The sequence below is a fragment of the Corapipo altera genome, unplaced genomic scaffold (assembly GCF_003945725.1).
Source record: "Corapipo altera isolate COAL_440 unplaced genomic scaffold, ASM394572v1 45, whole genome shotgun sequence".
NCBI classification, from domain to species: domain Eukaryota; kingdom Metazoa; phylum Chordata; class Aves; order Passeriformes; family Pipridae; genus Corapipo; species Corapipo altera.
This window is the reverse complement of record NW_020884877.1, coordinates 11,302,849-11,327,250: the sequence shown is the minus strand read 5'-3', so window position 1 is coordinate 11,327,250 and position 24,402 is coordinate 11,302,849. Positions and strand designations below refer to the sequence as shown.

Below are 24,402 nucleotides of genomic sequence, written 5' to 3'. Positions count from 1 at the left end.
GAATGTGCTCCCCACCTATTCCACCCACCCCCAAAAAAGAAAAGGCATGATACTAACATGCAACATCTTTGCATAGGACTGAGTTTGAAGTGTCACTTGGTGGTCCAACTCCTGCTCTGTTTTCTGCACTGACACGGAATTCATATTCATTTCCTTCCAGAAGACCAGTTACTTTGCATCTAAGATCTGAAACTGGTTTCTTTGTTGCTCTAACCCATCTTAAACCTTTCTTTTCTCTCCGCTCCACGTGGTAACCTGTGATTTCACTTCCACCATCATCGACTGGCCTTTTCCAGGTAACTGTGGCAGTATTTTTAGTCACATTTGTTACTTCTGGTTTACCAGGAGGGCCTGGAGGACCTGTTAAGGAAGAAAAATTATAGTTAAACCAAAAATCAATTCTTTAGAGATTAATAAAAACTCACTGGAACCTCTTAGCTTGTTTTACTTACCAAATCTATCCACCATTTTAACTGGTTCTGATTGCACTGGTTCACCCTTGCCATATTGATTTACTGCTGAGACACGGAAAACATATTCATTTCCTTGAATGAGCTTGCTAACAACATGCCTACAGGTTTCAATATTTTCAGCAACCAGTGTCCAGAGCAGTCGACTAGTTTCTCTCTTTTCAAGAACATATGATTTGACTGGTGATCCACCATCTTCTGCAGGAGGTGACCATGTAAGAGTTGCTTTTTCTGCTGAAACATTGCTGATCTCAATAGGCCCTGGCGGTCCTGGTATATCTAAAACTTTCACTTGTACACTCTCCTGCTTAGTACCAAAAGGATTGGTTGCAGTGATTGTGTATTCTCCAGAATCTTTTCTGGCTGCATATTTGACAGTTAGAGTAGAAGAAGTTGGTTTGGTTTCAATGTGCACAAGCTCTGAAGGTCTAAAATCTTTTCCAGCTTTTGACCAGGCTGAAGTTGGAGGTGGTTTTCCACGGATACTAATAGCAGACAGTGTAATGGTGTCTCCCGCTTTTACTGTTAAACCTTCTTTCAAGGGAGGATCCAGAACAATGGTTGGTGCCTCTGTCAAAAAAACACAGACAAAAAAAATCCTGATTGTTACAACAAGAACACAGGGAGATTTGGTATTAATTATTCAAATAAAATTCTACCTATTCAATGCCATCTACATACCATACTCATCCTTGCATATTATGGTTCCTGTGGATTCAGATGGAGGACTGATAGCTCCAGCTGTGTTCTTTGCTCTAATTCTGAACTCATATTTGGAGCCTTCAATAAGGTCAGTTACAGTAAATGCACAGTCAGGAACATTCACGTGATTAGCTTTTGTCCAAGTCTTTTTTGGTAAATCACGCTTTTCAACAATATAGCCAGTTAATTTATGTCCACCATCATATTTCGGTTCTGTCCAAATGAGTGTTACTGAGTTCCTGGTTACATTGATAACTTCAGGTTTCCCAGGGGGATCTAGAAGAAAACATAATAAAAAGTGGTCAAACGAAAGTTATTTCAAATTTCAGAATTTTCCTTTTTATTCTGCTGATAACTTACCAATAGGATCAAGTGCCACAACTGGTTCAGATGGAAGACTTGGTTTACCTACTCCAGCCATATTGATTGCCATTACTCTGAATTCATATTCCAGACCTTCAGTTAACCCTGTCACTCTGAAATCTTTCATTCTTATTGGTGTTGTATTTGCTCTCTTCCACAGAAGACTATTCCTTTCTTTAACTTCAATGTGATAACCTAGAAGATAAATGATGAGATGAAAATATGGGGGAGGTTTCTAGAAATCTTAATTTCTCATGGCATTGTGAAACATTGTATGTTACATAGGCATTGTGCAAGAGGAGCACTGAAAACCAGATTAAGAAATGGATGTGGACATACATGACAGATGTATGTAATTGCAATGACAACGTTTGTAAATGCAAATTGCTAATTTTATGGACCCAAGTATTGTCACATATAGTTCTTTTGTTAGATGTTTTGTCTCTGAGCAAAAATATTGTTCCTCAGGTAGTATTTTCACAATGTTTAATTTTTTTAATCATATTGAAAAAACAGGAAGCAAAACAGTGAAATCAATCAATTGATCAATCAATCGATCAATCAATCACTCAATTCAAAGCATAAACACCTAATAGTTTTATCTTACCCTTTGACAGAGAGAAAGAACTGTTAAGAACTTAAATACTAGGGATGTTTTTGGGGATGTACCTGTGATTGGTGATCCTCCAGTTCTCCTGGGATCAGTCCAAGTTAAAGCTACAGATTCATGCTGAACAGCAACAATGTTGGGGGGTGGAGGAGCATCTGGCACATCTAAACAGTATTTAAAAAATACAGTAGCATTAAAATTAATATCACCCCTTTAACACTTTTTTCCAATTTCATAAATTATAATGGATACTTACCAAATGGATGTTTTGCAATGACAGGGTCAGATTTAAGACCTTCACCTACTCCATATTTATTTTCAGCCCTGATCCTGAATGTATATTCATTTCCTTCATGAAGTCTTGTAACTCTAAAAGTGGTTTTCTGGACTGCAGAGGCACAAGTCACCCACTTGTTGTTTACATTATCTCTCTTCTCTAGAACATAGTTAGTGATTTCTGAACCACCATCATCTTTTGGGGGGCCCCACTTCAAGGTTATGGCATCAGCTGTGACTTCTTCAAATTTCACTGGACCTGTTGGTATGCCAGGTTTGCCAACAACTTTCACAAAAATAGTGCCTTCCTTGCTGCCAACAACATTCTTCAGAGTTATTGTGTATTTTCCAGCATCAGCTTTCTGGCAGTCATGTACTACAAGAGTGGTGTTAACTGCTGTAGATTCAAATGCAACTCTTCCACTCTCAGTAAGTGCCTGGTCTTCATCCTTCTTCCAAGTTACAGTTGGGACAGGCTTGCCTTTCATAGGGATTTTAAGACGGAAATTGCTACCTTCTTTAGCAATATAGCACAAATCAGGTAGATCTCTTAAGTCAAGTTCAGGTGCCACTGTAAAAAATAAAGGAAACCAGTTATTCAACAATGCATGAACTTTGTGGTAAAATTAAGATCTGTTTTAAAGGTGTCTGATTTGTATGTCTGCATAGCAATGATAGTACATATAAAATAAATATAATTTGGGTAAGTGAAGCATTGAAATAATGATCTTGCTTCTCACCGACATCATCTCTTGCTACAATTGTGAGCTCTGATGGAGTTCCATATCCAGCATCATTCTGGGCTCTCACTCTGAAAGTGTATTCCTGTCCTTCTTTTAGGTCTCTCATTGAAAAATGGAGGTTCTTTCCCCGCATGACTTCTTGCCATTTATCTTCACCAACCAGGACCTCAACAACATATGCAATAATACGGCTTCCACCATCACTGATAGGTTTTTTCCATACCAAATTGCATGATGATTTTGTTACAGCTGAAGCTTTTAGATCCACAACTGGCCCAGGTGTTTCTAGAAGGAAGAAAATCATACTAAGTGTCCAGTCAAGCTAAAAATAAACATTATTTGAAAAAAAAATAGGTGAAGTGGATCCATTTTTCCTACCAGAAGCTTTAACAGCATCACGAGTTTCACAGGGATCGCCAATACCATATTCATTTTCAGCAAAAACTCTGAAGAAGTAAGATTTGCCTTCTTCTAAGTTAGTTATCCTGTAGCTTGTCTTTGGACATTCTGTTGTTACTGTGGACCATGATTTTCTTTCTGCGTCACGTTTTTCAACAACATAATTTTTGATTGGACTGCCCCCATCTATTAGAGGAGGTTCCCATGTAATGTAGGCAGAATCCTTAGATGCTTCCTTTACAATCAGGTTAACTGGAGGGCCTGGAGTATCTGCATAAACACAAGACCACCATATTTGATATAGTAATAAAATTTTAAAAAATCAGTTAAAAAGTCAACAAATATATTATAATGGGGAAAACCCTGAGACTTACCAAGTACTTTTACAACAATGGTGTACTCCTTTTTGCCACAGCTGTTCTCTAGACTGAGGACATATTTTCCAGCATCATATTTATTTACATTTTCACAACGCAGGAAGGTATCAAAATCAGTTGACTTGATATCTAATCCTTGTCTATCTCTTAGGTTGGCACCCACTTTAGACCATGTAATTTTTGGAGGTGGACGTCCTCTTACTGGCACATAAAGTCTCATTGTGACTCCAGCACGCAACACAAGGACTTTCCTTAGTTCTGCATCAAGTTCTCCTTCAGGTGGAACTGTGTGTTTAACAAAAAACCATATAATTAAAGCATCATCTTTAAGGCTATCACCAAAGTTACTGTTACAGAAAGTCCCTCTTTACTGGCTTTTCACTAGATTAACCAACTTCTCATGCCTGTGATAATGTTAGTAAGTGTCTTGATTCCTGTTTGAAGGTAATTTGCAAATTTGGCATTTTTTTGCAGTGATTTCACTTCCTTTTTTCCCTACCTTTTCCACCATTTATGTTAGAAAGTCTTCTAGTTTTTTTAGAACTCAAAGGAATTTCAAAGCCTCCTGGACTCTACTGCTTTTCTTGAACCAAGACAGTTCTGTGAAGCAATGCTTTGGTACATACAGCAAAATGCATACAAAACCCAGCATGGCTTTTAAGGAGTAAATGTCATACAATCAAATACTGTGTCACACAGCTGATTAGAATAGTAATCTTGGTTTCAAATTACTCAGAAGACCTGAAGATGACTGAAAGTTTTAAGAATAGAAAAGAGATCTTAAAAGTTTAATTTTAGAATTAGAGAAAGAAAGATATCCTGATGAACCCAAATAGGAGGCAGAAGGCTATAAAGCATACAAATAAAAAACCCAGACACTAGCCAAATTCTACTCTGTTCCTAACTGCCCTGTGCTCTTCCAAATTAGCTGCTTTTAGCCTGCATTTTTTGAGTAATAACGTTCCAAATTAATCTGCGCCCGTGATCTGTGACAAACTCTGTCTTTGGAACTCATCCCATGAATTAAAGTAAAAGTCAGCTAGGTAACTGGGTTTCAGTGAACATACTTAAAATGTCTTTGGCAGTGTGTTTATCAGGAACATCACTTGGGTCACTGTATCCAATCTTATTGACAGCATAAACACGGAACTGGTACTCTGTATCTTCCATCAGTCCTGTTACCACAAATTGCGTAGCTTGTAAATTCTTTGGTACATTGCATCTGACCCAGTTGTCTGTGTCAGCTCTTTTTGATTCCACTAGATAACCAATAATAGGGCTTCCTCCATCATATGCTGGTTTGCTCCATGACAGGCTTATTGAGTTACGAGTAGTATCAACCACTTTCGGGAAAGCAGGTGGGCCAGGAGGATCTGAGAATTAAAACAGCGTAAAGTTATTGTACAAAATGCTGTATGATAGTATTTGGAAATAATTATGGAAAATATCTGAGACTTTAAGCTTACATTGAGGATCACGAGCATACACTGCTTTAGATGGTGCGCTAGGCTTGCCAGGTCCAGCTTTATTCAGTGCTATCACCCGGTACTCATATTCAGTTCCTTCTTGGAGTCCCGTAGCTTTAACAGTTCTTTCAATGACAGGCTTTCTGTTTACCTTTGTCCAGTTAAGAGCCTTAGTTTCACGTTTCTCGAGGATATAACCAGTTATTGGGGATCCACCATCATCAGCTGGTGGCTTCCAGCTAACAGTCATAAAGTCTTTTGTTACATTGCTAATTACTGGTGGATCACAAGGTCCGGGTACATCTGTGGAGATTTATTTGAAAATTACGTTCACATTCATAAGCGCACACAAAAAACCAGTGACTAATGAAACTATCCCACAAAGCACTTACCATATGGATTCTTAGCAACTGCTGGTTCAGTCAAGATAGGGTCTCCAACACCGTATTTGTTTTCAGCACATATGCGGAACTGGTACTCATGTCCTTCTATTAGTTTCTCCACTGTGCAGCTTGTAATGGGTACATTGGCACTGACCTGGGCCCAGTTCGGTCTGCTTGTTTCACGCTTGTCTACAATGTAGTTAGTAATTTCTGAACCTCCATCTTCCAGAGGAGGCTCCCAAGAAAGCATTGCACGATCTGCATACATATGTTTGATTTTGACAGAAGCTGGTGGACCAGGCTTATCTAGAACAATTAACATCACATTATTATAGCTCTATCTCTTGCTATATAATTCAATCATAAAAGTATTTGTTAATTGACAGTCTTTAGCTTACCAAGTACTTTAAGCCTAATGGTTGCTGACTTTGATCCACTTGCATTTTCAGCAGTAATAGTGTAGTCTCCTGTTTGCTTCCTGTTAACACTGAACAACTCAACTGTAGCAAGATTTCTCTTAGTAGTGATCTTAACACCTTCAGATGGCTTTAAAACTTCTCCTTCTTTCTTCCAGGTGATTGTTGGCATCGGCTTGCCATATACATTTGCCTCCAGACGCACATTAGTTCCAGCTTTTACTGTAAGCTGTGATTGCATAGACAGATCCAACTCTATTCTGGGAGGAACTGAAAAGAAACAGTCCAAGGGTTAATCAATGTATTAAGATATAAACATCTCATTCTTGACATGAGATTTAGTTCAACATGCACAGACTCTTATCAGAGTTATCAAATGCTTTTACATTCCTTACCATTTTCTGGATGAATGGTCACCGGATCAGAAGGTTCTGAAGGTGGGCTGATGTTAACTGCTGTCTTGGCAATTGCTCTAAATTGATACTGAGCATTTTCTTCCAAACCAGTAGCAGTGTACTCTTCTAGGGGTATTTGATGTGGAGTTGTATTGCACCGAACCCACTTATCACCAGGTAATTTGCAAGCTTCCACAAAGTAGCCAATTAGTTTGCTACCACCATCATGCTTTGGTCTTGTCCATACCAGTGATGCAGTACTCTTAGTGACATCAATAACTTCAGGTTTTCCAGGGGGATCTAAGGCAAATGAAAACATTTTGTAGTCTGTTTTTCCAAAAAAGAGCTAACATATTAAAAAATGGCTTTAATAATGCTGCATCCTATTTACTGCATACCCACACAGTGCACTCACAGTAAAGTCATAGTAAGCATGAAAATATAAACAAAAGGGCAAACTGAAGATCATAAAGAGTGGCAGATATATTGAAAATGATCAGAGAAACAGTAGTTTGTATTGGTATGTTTGGCTTACCAACTGGTGCTCTTGCTGTGACAAACTCAGTTGGTTTACTAGGTTTACTTGCTCCAGCTCGGTTCAATGCATAAATTCTGAAAGCATACTCAAGACCTTCGATGAGCCCCACACAAGGGTATTCTGTGGAGCGCACAGCTGTATCATTAGCTTTCACCCACAGCAGACTGTTCCTTTCCTTGCGCTCAATGAGGTAACCAGTAATTGGACTGCCTCCATCACTGTCTGGCTTATCCCAAGCAACAAAAATGCAGTCCTTATTGACTTTGGTAATTCGTGCATTCTTTGGTTCACTAGGAACATCTAGAAAGAAATACAAAGATATATATCAACTGTATGGCTTCTTACTAGAAAGATTAAATAGAGAAACATTGCTAACAAAAACGAGCATACCAAATGGGAACCTTGCGATCATCTTGCCAGAAGCAAGCGGCTCAGAAATCCCAAAACGATTTTCAGCACGAACGCGGAACATATATTCCTCTCCAGGAATAAGTTTTCCAATTCTGCAGGTTGTCTTTGTGACAGAAGATAAAGCTGTTACCCAATCTCCGCGGCTTACATCACATTTCTCAACTACATAGTTTGTAATGTTACTGCCACCATCTTCAAGAGGTATGTGCCATGCAAGAGTGCAAGCATCAGCATCAATTTCAGAAATATCAAATGGAGGCTGTGGTGGACCTGGCTTATCTGTACAAAAAAAGTAGATTAAGAAAAAAGGGATGAAAGGAAATGGCAACCACTGGAATATACTAGAACTAGCTTTGTATAAAGCTGGGTTGAAAAACAATCAAATGGAACATACCCATGACTGTCACTCTGATTTTCTGACTATCAGTACCAGAGCTATTCTCTGCAGTAAGAGTGTAAAAATCAGAATCTTTTCTAGTCACATCCTTAATGATAAGAACAGAAGATTTTTCTGCTTTATGCACAGCCAGGCGACTGGATGTAACTACATCTTGATCTCCTTTCAACCATTTACAGACTGGCTGAGGTTTCCCATATACATGAGCTTCAATTCTCAGTTTCTTTCCAGCTTTAATGTGAATGTGATCAGGCATCAAAATCTTAGGTGGGACTGTAAAAAAAAAAAATCAGACATGTAAATTAAATTACTGTGATATATTAATTTACTTTTTCTTATTTTTTCACGTGAAACATCTCTGCTTCTCTCTCAAGAGTTTGGATTGCCTTCACACACATTTATGTAGAGATTTGTGCACTCTTAGTGCCTGAAATGTAATTCCTCTTTATATCTGGAACTTGTTGCTCACTTATTGGTGACTTTCTACAAGACAAACATGAAGGAGAAGAAAAGAAACACTGAAGTTCTGGACTCAACCCACTTGCAGAGTCAATCTTTTTGTATCTTTGAATTACTCTTCTCCTACTTCTTCTTTTGCACAAAAACTTTCAAGTTTCTTTCAAAAGAAACATGACAGCTTGTTTGGTGTAGTTTTCTTCCTGCCATTGTCTAGCTTTCATTCTCCTTTTCCTGTGTCTCTGCCTTTCTCTTCCCATGTCACAATGCCCTTACCCCTACGTCTCCTGTGCTTCAGGGACCCTGCCACTTTAAATAGGCCAACCTGTCCTCCCTGCCTTTTACTTTATATTCCCAATCAATTTCACAATATAAGCAACTTGTTTTCTCTTATATTAAAACAGGTGCCACTTTTCGCCCCATTTATCTCTAAAACTACCATTCTGACTCTTTTTCTCTTTCATTTTAAGTTCATCAAAGGAGTTTATTATTTCTCCCTAATTCCTACTTTCTAGTTTCAACTGAAGCCATACCTGAAGAATTATTTAATAATTCTGAATTAGTGGTTGTCTCATTCTTTCTGAGCTGTCAAAATATTCAGTACAGTAAACCTTCATCATCCAGATAACTTCATAAAGCATGTCTTTCTGTGAGTCAAAGAACTATAATTTTTCCTCATTTTATTATTAAAGCAGTATATTGCAACATAGGTAGTATTTAAATTGCTACTTACTGAGTTGTTCCTTAATTTCAAATGCTCCTGCAGCTTGTATTGGCAAACTTACTCCTACAGCATTTCTAGCTGCCACTCTGAAGTTGTACTTCTTTCCCTCCTTCAGACCAGCTACAACAATGGAGAGATCTTTGACAACAGAATACTCTGCCCAGCGATCCGCTGGTTGGTCATCTTCTTTGTAGCTAACAATGTACCCATCAATTTTAGAGCCTCCATCACGCAGTGGTGGCAGCCAGCCTAAAGTAGCACTATTCTTTGTAATTTCAGTAACTTCAAGTTTTCTTGGTGGATCAGGTTCACCTTTCAGGGCAAAAGAAAAAAAGAAACACATTGAACACTGAATTTCCAAGATGTTCTGGCTCTTGAGTATTTGTTGAATTATCAGATGCTAGCCATGCTAATTCAACAAGGACAATATAGAAAAGAGCAGAATTCTTAATAATTGCAAAGGTACTATATTCACAGACCATATTATTTTAAAGGAACTGGTACATGAATATTTCTGTTTATCATTGAGTAGTTAGTAGCACTGTCCAGTTTAGGAACAGTAGCTTTCAAGAAACACAAAATCTTATTAAAGTTAGCAAAAAACCATAAAATGTACATAAAGGCATACTTACTTAGAGGATCTGTTGCTAGAACTGGTTTTGGTATGTCACTTGGAACACCTGACCCATATTCATTGACTGCCGTCACTCTAAAATAATATTCATTTCCAGGCACAAGGTTTGCTATTTGGAAACTAGTTTTCTTTAGTTCTGCAGTGACTGTTGCCCAGGTCTTCCTGTCAGCCTCACGTTTCTGCAGGATGTAATGAGTCACGGGGCTACCCCCATCATTCTCTGGAGGTGCCCATGAAAGATGGCATGACATCTTGGTGACATCTGAAACCTTGAAGTCTGACACAGGTCCAGGAGTATCTATAAAGAAATTTCAATTTACGTTAGACTTTTCTTCTTGAAAAGTTGAAATTAAAGGAGTCTAACAGCTTTCTATATGGGGGGAGATAGTGTTAGCTGATACAGTTATGCTCAAAAACTGTAGGATCTGGGGGTCATAAATATTCCTGCAATGAACATTCAATATAGTTATAAAATTGTCTAGAGATATTTGTCTCATTACTTACCCAGGACTCTGACATTCACAAATACAGCCTTTTCTCCAGCTGCATTAACAAGTGTCAATGAATATTTGCCTGAGTCATCACGTGTTGAATCAGGAATGACACAGAAGGCCATAGTGTCAACCAGATCAACCTGTCCTTTTCTGATGACATTATCCACACCCATTCTCCTCCAGGTGACTTTTGGTGCTGGGCGGCCCCTAACAATGGCAAAAAGTCTAATAGGGCATCCTGCCCTGACTGTGACTAACTTTCTCATGCTTGCATCCAACTCAATCTCAGGAGGTTCTGAAAGACAAAATTAAAGAAATAAAATAAAAAGTTTAGTATGTGAATAAAGTAAACCTGAAGCAAATAAAGGTTGGATGTAAACACTGATAAAGTGGATGAGAAAACTCACCAAGAATTTCTTTGGGAGACACAGCTTCTTTCAGTTCAGCTGGCCGACCAAGGCCAACCTGGTTTTGGGCAGAAACTCTGAACTCATATAATTGCTTCTCATCCAGGCTGGTGGCTGTAAATTCTGTGTGAATAACTTGGGCAGCAACATTACATCGTTTCCATCCTGCTTCAGGATCAGCACCCTCAACTTTTGGTCTAATTTCCACAACATATCCAATAATTGGAGCACCACCATCGTACATTGGTTTTCCCCAGCCAAGAGTTATGGAAGTCTTTGTGCTATCAACCACTCTCAAGTTTGTGGGAGGACCAGGTGGTTCTGAAAGACAGAAAAAATTACAGATAAGAACACAGCTGTACAATTTAGTCATCTATCATGTTACATTAAAAAAAAATATAAAAATTCAATGGTATTATACCTATCGGGTCTTTGGCTACTACAGGTCTTGATGGCAAGCTTGGTTCTCCAAGTCCGACTTCATTTTCAGCACTGACGCGGAACTGATATTCATGACCAGGGAAGAGATTAGTAACCTTCTTGCGTCTCTCTGGGATTGCAGTCTTAGTAACAGGAACCCATCTCAGTGATCGTTTCTCTTTCTTCTCTAAAATGTATCCTGTAATTGATTTGCCACCATCATATTCTGGTGGATTCCAAACTACAGTCATCTCTTCTTTGCTAACTCTTGTGACATCCGGAGGGTCAGGGCGCCCAGGTCTATCATATTTTGTTTTTGCAATAATTGGGTGTGTTTCTGTTGGTGGACCAGTGCCCATTTTATTCTCTGCACGCACTCTGAATATATATTCATTACCTTCAATGAGGCGTGTCACTTTTGCATAGTTTGTTAGGACAGAAGAAGAGAATGTAGACCAAACCATACGCTTGCTTTCACATTTTTCCAGGATGTAGTTCTGTATTTCACAACCACCATCATCTTCTGGAGGGTCCCAAGTAACAGTACATCTATCACTTGAAATGTCAGTGACTTTTAAGTTTCTTACAGGACCAGGTTTATCCAAGACAATAACAGTAGCATACGCCACGAAGCTACCAGCTGTGTTAGTTGCAGTAATCACATATTTCCCACCATCACTACGCCTTGATTTTGTGACAACAAACTTTGATGTGTCAGAAGTTGTTTCAATACTGACTCTTGGAGATCTGGTGAGATCTGTGGCATCTTTGTCTTTTGTCCATACAACTTCAGGCTGTGGTTTTCCTCTGACTCCAGCCTCAATTCTAATTGTGTCACCTGCTTTCACAGTTAAAACCCCACTTAACTTCAAGTCTAGCACTGGTTTCTGCAGATCTTCCTTCACAACAACTTCAGCTGTTTTCACCCAGCCACTTTCACCAGCCTCATTCTTGGTTTGAACTCGGAATTGGTAAGTCTTATTTTCCACACATTTATCTACCATATAGTGTGTTTCCTTAATGCTGCCTTTGTGAACCCTTTCCCATTCATCTGAGTCTTTCAGTTTTCTCTCAACATGATAACTTAAATTGGGACTTCCACCATCATAATCTGGCCTTCTCCATTTCAGATATACAAATGTCTTCCCTTTCTCTGCAATGTGAAGATTTTCTGGTTCTCCAGGCTTGTCAATAGGATTGATGGCAAGGATGGGAGTCTTGGTCTCAATGCAAGGCCCTGGACCTATTTTGTTTTCTGCACAAACTCTGAAGAAGTATTCACGGTTCTCTACAAGATTTGCCTTTACTAATCGTTTAGTGATATCAGAGGAGACAATTGACCATCCCCTTTGATTTGGTTGACGGTACTCTACTATGTAATTTGTAATTTCAGAGCCACCATTATCCACTGGACTCTCCCAAGCAATCATACAAGAGTCTTTTGTGACATAGCTTATTTTCAGGTTCTGACATGGTCCAGGTCTGTCAAGTACATTAACAATAGCAAAAGCTTGAGCCTGTCCACAACTGTTCTTAGCTGCTATTATATATTTACCATGATCAGATCTTTTGGCTTCTTTCACTTGCAGTTCAACATTCGGTAGATCATGGAGTATTTCAACATGCTTTTCTTGGACTAGTACTTTGCCATCTTTAGACCACGTTATTTCAGGATCTGGCCTACCTTTTACCTTGCCAGTAATACGTATTGTTTGACCTACTCGGACAGTAATTAAATCTCGACAGGTCACATCTAGGCTTATTTCTGGAGGAGAAAGGATATCCTTTGCAAGTACAGTTTCTGCCAGTTCTCTTGGTTCTCCCTCTCCTACAATGTTGACAGCTTTTATTCGGAACTTATACTCATTTCCTTCTATTAATCCAGGTACTCTGAAAGCACACTGTCTAATGAGTTCATCCTTATTAATCCTATTCCACTGTGTAGTTCCAGTTTTCTGACATTCCACAATGTATCCCAGAATTGGGCTGCCACCATCTTTGAGCGGCTTTGTCCACACAAGATCAGCTGTTTCTTTAGTTTTGTCTTTTAATTTTGGATTTATAGGTGGTCCAGGAGGAGTGATTGGACGTGATGCTTTTATTGGATCAGAGCTTGGAGATGGTTTGCTTAAACCCACCATGTTTTCTGCAAAAACTCTGAATTCGTATGTGTTGCCTTCAAAAAGACCTGTGACTCTGTATTTCATATCAAGTATAGGTGTCTTATTGACACGCACCCATTTACCAGACGCTTCCCGACGTTCAAGTATATAACCAGTTATTGGAGTTCCACCATCAGATTTTGGTAGGGTCCAAGACACTGTTGCAGCATTTTCTGTAATATCATAAACAGTTGGTTTACCAGGTGGGGATGGTGGATCAAACATATATTTAGCAACTGTTGGTTCTGAATCAAGGGGTGCACCAATGCCTATCTTATTTTCTGCACGAACACGGAAAATATATTCACAGCCTTTCTGCAGTCGTGGAACCTTAATTTTTGTGTGACTTGTTCCAGAGCTAACCACTCCCCAAGTTTCTTTCTTTGATTGACGCTTCTCAACAATATAATTAATTATAGGACTCCCACCATCATCTTTGGGAGGGCGCCAAGAAATAACCATGTATTCTGGTGTTACTTCAAGAATATTAATAGGACCAGTTGGTGGGCCAGGAACATCCAAAACTGTAAGGTGTAGAGCCACAGTTTTGCTGCCAGCTGCATTAGATACTGTGAGTAGATATTCTCCTGTATCTTTTCTTACACAGTCTTTGATAGTAAGCACGGTTGAATAATTGTCAGTCTCAATCTTGTATTTGCCATCTGGTTTAATTTCAGTGTCATCAGTAACCCATTTTGCAGTGGGAACTGGTACACCTCTCATAATTGCTGGAAGTCGCACTGTGGTGCCAGCTTTAACAACAAGACCTTCAATTAACTTCACATCTAGTTCCACAGATGGAGGTACTGAAATGACAGAAAAACAGAAATTACCTTTTCAAGGGAAATGCATAAAGAAAGAGAGAAAGAATAAGTGAAACAACATGAAAAACCACAAATTACCTAGTTTTTCTTGACACTCTATTGGTATAGTTGTATCAGGAAGGCTGAGACCAACAATATTCTGAGCTCTCACACGGAATTTGTATATTTTTCCTTTTTGTAGGCCTGTAACAACACAGTCTAGCATAGGGACCGTCTGGAACTTTGTCCATTCATCTGCACCATCTTCTTGATATTCTACCAAATATCCAGTAATCTCAGCACCACCATCACGATCTGGTCGATCCCAAACAAGGGAAACTTCAGTCTTGTCAACATCTACGTGATGCAGATTCTTTGGTGGCCCTGGAGGATCTTTTAAAATAAAAACACAAAATGGTTACTAGGATGAAAAATCTATGGTATCAGTGTATCATGTTCACATTCATACCAACATGACAATCTCAAAAGTACCAATAACAATATTAAAAAAACAAATTATATAACTTAAAAACACTTACGCAGTGGATCTATAGCTTTAATAGGCTTAAGTGTTTCCACGTATGGACCTCTACCAAACTGATTTTCAGCTGCAACTCGGAATTGATACTGAGTGCCTTCCATCAGATATTTAGCCATATGACTGCGTTTCTTGGAGGATGATGAGATGGCTACCCACTGTGCAGAAGCTACATCTTTCCTTTCCACCACATAGTTGGTAATGACAGAGCCACCATCATCTTCTGGTTCCATCCAAGTGAGATAGCAAGAGTCGCTTCTAACATCACTGACTTTCAGATTTCTGGGTGGACCAGGCTTATCTAAAATTGATAAACATGAAATCTGTTATTTATTTGATAATCAAAGCATTTCTTATAAAGTTTAGTAAATTTCAAGATAAATTAATATATTTAATGTAATTTTTAGTCCTTTTTCTACTGTGTATTTTTTATAAAACTTTGTTTATTGATATTTTTCAGAAATTCCTTTATCTTTTAATCTCTATTTATAGAATAAGAAGATGTGGTATAAAAGGAACATCAAAAAGATTACCTAAGACCACGACTTTTACTGAAACAGTCTTTGAACCAGCTGGATTTTCAACTGTCAGGGAGTAAATTCCACCATCTTCATGGACCGTGTTACGAATTTCAAGCTTACTACCAACTCCTGTAACCTCAATATCAGCTTTGGGTGAGACTTCATGATCTCCTTTCTTCCAGGTGACTTTTGGGAATGGAACACCTTTAATAACAGCACTAAGTCGCAGGGTATCTCCAGCTTTTACATGCTGTTCTCGGGCCATATTAGCATCAAGTATCAACTCAGGAGGTTCTGGAATCAAAAAGATAAGTTTTGAGGAAAATGAGGGGAAAAAAAATGTTCTTAGGTAAATTTATCTGATTTTATTAAACTCACCAAGCCTGTCTTTTACTTCTACTGGATCACGAACGTGGGCTGGATCAGATTCACCTGCTGCATTGACTGCCTTCACCCTGAACTTATAGGTCAAACCCTCAGTAAGACCAGTGACTTTGTATTTTGTGTCAGGACAAGAATCTGCTGTAAGATTAGCCTGTTTCCATTCTTCATCTCCAACTTTCTGATACTCTATTAGGTAGCCAATTATCTTGCCATTTCCATCGTGGCGTGGTGGTTGCCAAGATAAATCAACTGAATTTTTAGTTTTATCTACTGCTTCTGGATTAACAGGTGGACTTGGTTTTGCTGTTAAAGAAGCAAAAAAAGAGAAACTATCAAAATCCTTTTCTAACTGAAATTAAGAGTGCATTAAAATTTCAATGAGAAATGAAATTTGATACTTTACTGATTGGATCTCTAGCGAAAATTGGCTTTGATGGTGGACTAGGATCACCAACACCAATTTCATTTTCTGCTGAAACACGGAATTCATATTCACAGCCTTCAAGGAGATCAGGTACTTTGAACTTTGTACTGGGGAAAATCGGGTCTTTGGTAGCTTTGACCCATCTTGTAGCCATTGTTTCCTTCTTTTCTACAATATAGTTTGTTATTGGCTTGCCTCCATCATACGGTTTGTTCCAAACCACTACTGCAGAGTCTTTGGTAACATCCTTAATGATTGGTTGCTCAGGTGCATCAGGAACACCTGGGGTGGGGAAAAAAAAAGAGTGTATAAGCATTACAAACAGAATAAAGATTAGAGCACTAAAGTAAGGTTGCAAATGAGAAACATACGGAAACGGTCCTTGGCTTTCATCTCATCAGAGATGAGAGGATCACTTATGCCATAAAGATTTTCAGCATAAATTCGAATTTGATATTCTCTTCCTTCAAGCAGCTTAGGAACTTTGCATGTTGTCTTCACTGTGGCAGATGTAACTGGCATCCACAGGTCTTTGTGTGTATCCTTCTTCTCAATAATGTAATTTGTGATTTCACTGCCTCCGTCATCTAATGGAGGTTTCCAGGAAACTACCATATGATCTTTATAGACTTCATCAAATATAACTGGGCCTACTGGAGGTGATGGGCGATCTGTTTAAGAAAAAATAAAGCATATCCATGCTTTTATATGAACTTCACATAACATCATAGATTAAAAAGTGTCAATACAGTAAATACAGTATAAAATGAGAAACCTGACATCACAGTTTTAATAAGGAATCAAGACCTCAGGACTATTCCTCCTTAATTTATATTTGACTCACTGGACTCAATTTCTTAATGCTTATAAAGTATTTGGTGATTAACATTTTCTACAGTGTTGATGGTCTCTAAATGCATTTAGAGACATTAAATTATTCATCGTGAATAAACTAATCCAGATTTAACTACGTACTCGAAATTAATAAGTAGCTTTTCAGTATAACTGAAAATGCAGTAAATCCAAATATTGTAATAAAGAACACATTTCACACATTCTACATTTTATATAATTCAATTACTTCAAATCACTAATAAATAACAGACAATACTGTTGTTCAGCAAAACCTACCAACAACATTCACTTGACAAAATCCTTTTCTTGCTCCTGTGCTGTTCTCTACAGTCACACAATATTTGCCTGTGTCTTCACGGACTGATTTTAGTATCCCTAAGCAAAGAGTTGTAGGAGTTGTCTTGATCTTTATACGGTCATCTTCTTTCACAACAATATCATCCTTTAGCCAAGTAACCTTTGGTGCAGGCTTGCCTGAGTAACGTCCAGTCAGGCTGAAAGCTTCACCAACTCGAACAATAAGTTTGTCTCTAAAGTCAAGGTCAAGTGTGGGAGGAGCTGAAAGACAATATTGAAAAACATGAATGCCCCAAAACGTCAGCAATATTAATAAGAAAAAGTAAAGAATCAGTAAATGTAAACACTGTTTTCAAAAGAAATATGAAAAAGATACATACCAATTTCATCCTTGCACGTGATTGGTTTAGTGCAAAATGATGGCTTGCCTTGCCCCACAATATTGCAAGCACTCACACGATACTCATAGGTGTCACCCTCTTTCAAGCCTTCTACAGTGTATTTCCTATCAAGCATTTTCTCCTTTGTAACTTTGTGGAATTTGTCTTTACCAATGAGACGGCTCTCTAGAACATACATGGTGATATCTGAGCCTCCATTGTATTTTGGAGGGTTCCAAGTTAGTGTAACAGAGTTCTTGGTAACTGCTTTTACTTCCAGGTCTTCTGGACGGTCAGGAACAGCTGTGAATAAACAAAAAAATACGGTAAATGCATTTTTCTGCATTTTCAGCATACTCCTGCATATTCACCTCATATTATGACAGTTATCCAAACTCAAAAATATTCTTACTTATTGGATCTCTAATGACAATCTCTTTTGTTGTCTCTGTGAATGGACCCATGCCAATTAGATTCTCAGCTGCAATTCGGAAAAAATAGGCTTTCCCTTCAATGAGTCCCTGAACAGTAGCATTCTGTCTTGTAACTGTGTAGCTCACTGGAGTCCAAGCTCTGCGGTCAGCTTCACGTTTTTCAATTATATAGTTGGTAATAGGAGAACCACCATCATCATCTGGAGTAAACCATGACAATTTACAAGAGTCATTGGTGAGGTTCTCAGTAAGGAGTGGCATTCCAACTGGGCCTGGCACATCTGAAAACAAGGAAAAAAATGGAGTATTTAAGTATACATGCTGAATTTTAAGAAATCGTACTTGTTCACATGGACTGAAGTTGCTATTTACCTAGTACATCAACAATAATTGTCTTCTTCCTCTCACCACCGTCATTTTTAGCAAGAAGAGTGTATAAACCTTGGTGACTCCTTTTGCAATTCTTGATGACTAAAGAAGAACTAATAGCTGTTTCTTCAATTTTGGCTTCTTCTGGCAAAGCGTGGTCATCCCTGCTCCAAGTCACTGTTGGAGGTGGTTTTCCTGAGACATATGCTATGATCCGAATTACTCCTCCAGCATGAACAACAATTCTGTCCCTGACACTTGCATCCAAATTAATATCAGGAGCCACTGAAGGAGGTGAACAAAAAAATTCAATGAATTTTTTTCTCACTTTCAATTAGAGGTACTAAAAATGTAAATGAAAATGATAAATACCAATTCTGTCCTTCATTTCAATAACATCTGTGACTTCTCCAGGTTCTCCGATGCCAGCAGCATTCACTGCTCTAACTCTAAATTTGTAAAAACATCCTTCTTTTAATCCTGCCACAACGAACTTGGTTCCTCTAATTTCTTTATCTTTTACCTGGAAAAGATTGTTGTAATGTCAGCTAACATCAAGATATGATCAATTTCTTTGCAAAGTTTGAAACAAGTCTTACATCAGATATCATTTCAGATTTACAAGCACACAATGGTATTAAGCATATATGGATTTACCTCACATAGAATTCTTCAGAAATTGTGTAAAGAAATACAGAACATGGACATACAAGCTATTCTAAAGATTTATCTTTTGATAATTCTACAGAGATGGTTGCTACAGCGATTACAATAGTTTGGTCTCAGAAGAATTACATGTGTTTCTGGACACATAAACTCATGTAAGTGAAAGTGGCAGAAAAAGGAATTCTGTTCTTTTCAAACCCCAATATGAAGGCTTTTTACCTGAAACAGTGTAGGAAATTTAGGTATTACTTAAATTGCAACCAGATGTTTATGGAGATATAAAGAATCCCCAAGATGCACACCAGTTAATTTTTCAGTAACGTATTATTGAAAAAAGGAGGAAAATGTAGGGACATAGTAGTTGTAAATGCTTTGGCACTGTCTGATACCAATGAAACTTACTTTTGTGCCAGTTCTAAATTGGTCTTTTGGCTTTTTAATAACAAATTACCTACACACTTTCTCACATCTTTATATAGAAATTATTAAATTCTAAGTTTAGGAATTGCAAAGTTAACTTGATATTAAGAAGGGGCAAGTACTAACTTAAGTTTGGTCTTATATTTTAAACATATGAAGATAATTATGGTGCAAAAATGCAAACTTTTAGAAAATAACTTGAATAGTAAAAATGGATAAAGAAAATGATAGTTGTTTTTTTTCTGCAGCAATTTACTTTGACAGACACAGAGAGAAGAAATGCAGATTGTGTAATAGTTTTCCGCCTACCCGTTCCCATTCTTCCTTTCCTTCCTCTTTATACTCAACAATGTAGCCAGTGACTCTGGAACCACCATCCTTTATTGGTGGAGTCCACTCCAAGTCTACAGAAGACTTTGTCCAATCAGTAACTTTTGGTATAGGAGGGCCAGGTGGGGCTGAAAAATATCATCACACAGCATAACAATATATTGTATCTTCTTACTTGAATATTTTCAGATTTTGGAGAAAAGAATCTAAAATATTTACCAATAGGATCTCTAGCAAGTGCTGGATCAGATGGCATGCTTGGTGGGCCAACACCAGCTGCATTGATAGCTGAAACACGGAACTGATATTCAGAGCCCTCAATAAGACCTGTGACTTTGTATGAAACCCCCAGTGTCATAGGCTTGATAGGATCTCGGTTAACCCTGGTCCATCTCTTTCCAGTGGTCTCTTTGCGCTCCAACCAGTAACCAGTAATAGGAGAGCCACCGTCATGTTCTGGTTCTTCCCAGTTTACAGTCATTGAGTCACGTGTTATACTGCTAACTGTTGGCTTGTCACAAGGTCCAGGAACAGCTGGGGAAAAAATTCACACATATCTTGTAAAAAATATGCTAAAGAAACATGGAGATAGCTAGTGTGCAGAGCAGCTATGCACTCACAGAGTCACCATTGCACTAGGTAGTTACCTATCTGCACAAGACTGCTTCCCTCATTCAGTTTCTCATCCCTATTCAGGTACAGATAGTTCTGTGAACAATAAAGTATCTGTCCTTTAAATAACAATTGCCTTTTTTTTTTTTTTTCCTTTCCGGATCACTACCTCATTTCAGTGCCCAGCCTAACACAGTATGTTTTAATAATTATTTTCTCCTGTCACCCTAACACTTCTTCTATGTCAAAGTTACTCTGTCTAATTTATCTTTAAGAAGTGAAGGCAGGAAATTGACCCTTCCTGAGATTGTGAGGTTAATACTGTCTTGACTACAATAGAATGACATGGATCTTATCAGATAAACACTTATTTGTATATTTAAGCCTTAAAAATGTTGAGATTGTATTTTAGTATATACCAAGGAGAGTGAACAGTATTTTTAAATGCTACACATGGTTTTAAGAACTAAGTACTAATGGTAAAACTCTTCAAGCTATTCTAGAAAATTTACTTAGTGAAGAGAAAAAAGTAGTAGTGGTATTTAAGAGATTCTATACACATACCAGCATACGGAAACAACTGCCATCACTTGAAAGTATATTTCTACTTACTGAAAAGATTTCGTGCTGTTTCTGGCTCACTATCCAAAGGTTCTCCGATACCATATTTGTTTTGTGCCATAATGCGGAACACATACTCATGGCCTTCCATCAACTTGGGAATAGTGAATATGCATTCCTTAGGCTCATTAGTAACAGTTACCCATGTCTTCCTATTTGCTTCTTTTTTCTCTATAACATAGTTTGTAATCTTAGAACCACCATCATCTAATGGAGGAAGCCATGATATTGTCATTTTATCAGCCAAAATGGATTCAAATTTAATAGGTCCCACTGGAGGTCCAGGACGACCTAAAAGATACATTTTAATAAAGAAGAATTAATTCAAATGCTACTAAAGTATCAAATGAATGCTATCAATTTCTGTAATGTATAAGAGTTCTTGATATCTACCCAGAACATTGAGCCTCATCTCCTTTGAAGCAGTTCCCAGATTATTTACAGCTGTTATAGTATATAAGCCTGTATCATTTCTCCGAGACTGTTGAATTAATAAAGTGCAAGTATCTTCATCAACAATCTTGTTGACATGTTGATCATAGAGCACTGGGGATTTGTCATCTGGTTTCTTTGGAGAGGCTTTTAGCCATGTTAATGTGGGGAAGGGTACACCCTTTATCTTGGCCACAATTTTAACATCCGTTCCTTCTTCAACCTCCATAAATTCTTTAAGCTCAATAGATGGTGGACCTACAATGAAATGTTGAAAAAATAACATAAAAAATAGTTCATAATTTTAAAATTAAATTTGTATTTACTGGTATCAGTTAGTACTTACAGGTCTGGTCTTTGACAACAAGTGGGCCAACAGTGGCTGATGGTCTGCTAGGACCTGCTATATTTACAGCTTTGACTCTGAATTCGTATTCTCCACCTTCTACAAGATCCTCAACAGTAAACTTTGTTTCTTCCACATCACGTCTGTTGCATTGCTTCCAAGACTCTTTCACTTCTCCAGTACGATCCCAGCGGAGACATTCAACATTATAATGTGTAACTGGAGCTCCACCATCATTCTTTGGTGGTTTCCACGTCAAGCTCACTGTGTTCTTGGTTACAAGGCCAATCCTTAGTTTAATAGGCGGATCAGGAGGATCTTCACAACCAAAACAGAAATGTGAATAAATCCCCTCTACGGTAACATCTGGTTTTAAAGGATTTGTTTGAATTTAATTTTACTTACGAATGGGATCCCTGGCTGTGGTCCGTTGGATGGTTTCTGCAGGAGGGCCAACACCAAAACGGTTTTCTGCACGTACCCGGAAGAAATACTCTTGACCAGATATGAGATCAGGTACAACAAAGGAGGTACTGCCACAGTTTGCATTGACTTTAGTCCAGGCCTTCCCATCAATAGTTCTTTTTTCTATAACATAGCCTCTGATTCTGTCTCCACCGTCATCATCTGGCATCTTCCATGAAAGTTTACAGCTACCTCTTGTGATATCACTTACTTTTAGGTCTTTTGGTGGACCGGGGACATCTGTTAAGATAAAGCACAACAGACACAATTTTACATAAGTATGTAGAAAAATAAGAGTAAAACCTAGTATTTGAATACTTCAATATATACAAGTCATACCAAGCACATTGACTCTGACATGCAGTGTTTTTTGTCCTGCTTTATTCTTTGCTGTAATACTGTATCGTCCAGAATGACTTCTGTTGCACTCAGGGATGATAATCTCTGACCGTGTATCACTTGCTTCCACCTGTGTATTATAAGAAGAAAGAGAAGTTATAGATCAACTTTAAATATTTTAATGTTTGAAAAATGCAACAATACTGACGTTAAAAAAACTGTTTGCTTTACCTGAGCTTCTTCAGGTACATTATGACCTCCCTCCTATAAGCAAAGGGAAATAATGTAAATATAAATAAGGGAATAGGCTTAAATGTCTAGAAACAGGTGTAGAGAAAAGGTATTTCTTTTACTAACCTTTGCTGCTGTTTTTGCTTTTCCTTCATACTCCCAAAATGTTTTTGGAACTGGACGACCCTTGATAACAGCTGGGATTTTAATCGTTGTGCCAGCACGACAAGAGAGCAAATCCTGTGCTCCAATATCAAGGAAGATTTCTGGTTCCTCTGCAAAAATATTTAAATACATACATTTTAAGAGCTACTCAAAGGATATTTCTGTCAGCATGGAGCTGAAAGCCCCCTGAAACATGCAGAATGCATGTTTATGTGAGAAAGGTTGGGTGTGCAAAATGGAAACTGGGGAAGTATACAAATAGAAAAACTTGTTGCAGTAATTTCTTCATAAAATACAGAGTGTATCCTTAGTATGACTGTAGTTGCTTATCAATTTTCTAATAGGTCATGCTCTGGTAATAGTCATCATGACACTTTCAAAAATGTGTGTCAATCTTTTGTTAAATTTTTGCATAATTTTTTATTCTGTTTGACTTGCTTGGCATCCTGCTTGAACATTCACAGCAGTAAGTGGCATTTAGATAGAAATATCTAAATCAGCTTCCAGAATACCTACCTAGAATATCTTGGATAGGTATTTCTGATGTTGCAGGACTTGGTTCTGATTCTCCAGCAGCATTTACAGCTTTCACCCTAAATCGGTATTTTCTGAGCTCTTTCAAGTTGGGGATAACGCATTCACAAGTAGGAAAGAGTTTGTCTCCTTCATTCACCTTCTTCCAGTCAGTACTACCTTCATCTTGCATTTCAACAATATATCCTTTTATAGGACTCCCACCATCCTTTTGAGGAGGCTTCCATGCAAGAGCTACAGATGATTTTGTTTTGTCTTTGACCTCTGGGCAAGATGGTGGACCAGGAACAACTTACAAAACAAGAATAAGTAAAAATTACCTGAGAGTTAGGGTCTTCCTATATTTTTCTGAATAGTTTCTAGAAAAATGCAAGTATTTTAATTTTCTTCTCTCATACATGGAGTGTATAACCCTAGAACAGGCATACTAATTGCATATATAACCTATATTATTAAGAGATACTTAAGGTACAAGATCTAAGTATCAAACTCTTTAAAAATTAAGTAAAACAATAATATAAAAATATGATTCAGATCTAAAGTTTATTTGGCAATGTCTGCATTGGTGTAATCAAAGTATTAGGCACATAAAAGAGATAAAAATATTAAATTACAGCTAATTATTTTTAAAATGGTGAAAACCACTGTGGTGGTTTGGGCTAGGCCTTCTTTGGTGACCAGTTTGTAACTAAGGAAGGGTCCAGATTTACCCAGTATTCCCTACGATTTTTACGTAAGCCAGATTATAAGAAGAAAGGAGGAGAGGTCTTAGCCCTCTTTCCTTCCGGCGGCTTGGAGGTGCAGGTTCCCTGCTGTTGAGTCTGCCGTATTGGGGAGCGAGGCCTGGTAAGGCCTTGTTGACCTTGGGAGGCGGAGGTTGCCGGCGATCGTCCCGGAGCGACTCTCGGTTGTCCCAAGGAGAGTGGTGGGATATTTTCTTTGCTAACTCTTTAGTTACTAGATCTCGGGTTACTGATTGGGATATATATATAT

General features: G+C 38.1%; 1 protein-coding gene across 1 annotated transcript in view; it reads right to left on the bottom strand.

The window, feature by feature from the left end:
* The window catches only part of TTN (titin), a 237,924-nt gene that overhangs the window by 45,915 nt on the left and 167,607 nt on the right, over positions 1 to 24,402 (bottom strand). Inside the window, exons 222-264 of the mRNA XM_027637206.1 lie at positions 23,392 to 23,700; positions 22,837 to 22,985; positions 22,711 to 22,743; positions 22,480 to 22,609; positions 22,081 to 22,380; positions 21,676 to 21,993; positions 21,291 to 21,587; positions 20,889 to 21,188; positions 19,884 to 20,198; positions 19,644 to 19,792; positions 18,621 to 18,771; positions 18,252 to 18,533; positions 17,858 to 18,160; positions 17,446 to 17,748; positions 17,045 to 17,326; positions 16,285 to 16,584; positions 15,893 to 16,195; positions 15,484 to 15,792; positions 15,118 to 15,399; positions 14,586 to 14,885; positions 14,146 to 14,439; positions 11,083 to 14,049; positions 10,662 to 10,982; positions 10,265 to 10,549; positions 9,759 to 10,058; positions 9,136 to 9,438; positions 7,944 to 8,219; positions 7,529 to 7,828; positions 7,136 to 7,438; positions 6,601 to 6,900; positions 6,188 to 6,475; positions 5,799 to 6,095; positions 5,407 to 5,709; positions 5,008 to 5,313; positions 3,938 to 4,225; positions 3,543 to 3,833; positions 3,162 to 3,449; positions 2,402 to 2,992; positions 2,205 to 2,309; positions 1,533 to 1,730; positions 1,152 to 1,448; positions 453 to 1,040; positions 58 to 360 (exon numbers count right to left, since the gene is read on the bottom strand). Of these exons, the coding sequence (XP_027493007.1) occupies positions 58 to 360; positions 453 to 1,040; positions 1,152 to 1,448; positions 1,533 to 1,730; positions 2,205 to 2,309; positions 2,402 to 2,992; positions 3,162 to 3,449; positions 3,543 to 3,833; positions 3,938 to 4,225; positions 5,008 to 5,313; positions 5,407 to 5,709; positions 5,799 to 6,095; positions 6,188 to 6,475; positions 6,601 to 6,900; positions 7,136 to 7,438; positions 7,529 to 7,828; positions 7,944 to 8,219; positions 9,136 to 9,438; positions 9,759 to 10,058; positions 10,265 to 10,549; positions 10,662 to 10,982; positions 11,083 to 14,049; positions 14,146 to 14,439; positions 14,586 to 14,885; positions 15,118 to 15,399; positions 15,484 to 15,792; positions 15,893 to 16,195; positions 16,285 to 16,584; positions 17,045 to 17,326; positions 17,446 to 17,748; positions 17,858 to 18,160; positions 18,252 to 18,533; positions 18,621 to 18,771; positions 19,644 to 19,792; positions 19,884 to 20,198; positions 20,889 to 21,188; positions 21,291 to 21,587; positions 21,676 to 21,993; positions 22,081 to 22,380; positions 22,480 to 22,609; positions 22,711 to 22,743; positions 22,837 to 22,985; positions 23,392 to 23,700 (14,907 nt within the window). The remainder of the gene's footprint in view (positions 1 to 57; positions 361 to 452; positions 1,041 to 1,151; positions 1,449 to 1,532; positions 1,731 to 2,204; positions 2,310 to 2,401; positions 2,993 to 3,161; positions 3,450 to 3,542; positions 3,834 to 3,937; positions 4,226 to 5,007; positions 5,314 to 5,406; positions 5,710 to 5,798; positions 6,096 to 6,187; positions 6,476 to 6,600; positions 6,901 to 7,135; positions 7,439 to 7,528; positions 7,829 to 7,943; positions 8,220 to 9,135; positions 9,439 to 9,758; positions 10,059 to 10,264; positions 10,550 to 10,661; positions 10,983 to 11,082; positions 14,050 to 14,145; positions 14,440 to 14,585; positions 14,886 to 15,117; positions 15,400 to 15,483; positions 15,793 to 15,892; positions 16,196 to 16,284; positions 16,585 to 17,044; positions 17,327 to 17,445; positions 17,749 to 17,857; positions 18,161 to 18,251; positions 18,534 to 18,620; positions 18,772 to 19,643; positions 19,793 to 19,883; positions 20,199 to 20,888; positions 21,189 to 21,290; positions 21,588 to 21,675; positions 21,994 to 22,080; positions 22,381 to 22,479; positions 22,610 to 22,710; positions 22,744 to 22,836; positions 22,986 to 23,391; positions 23,701 to 24,402) is intronic.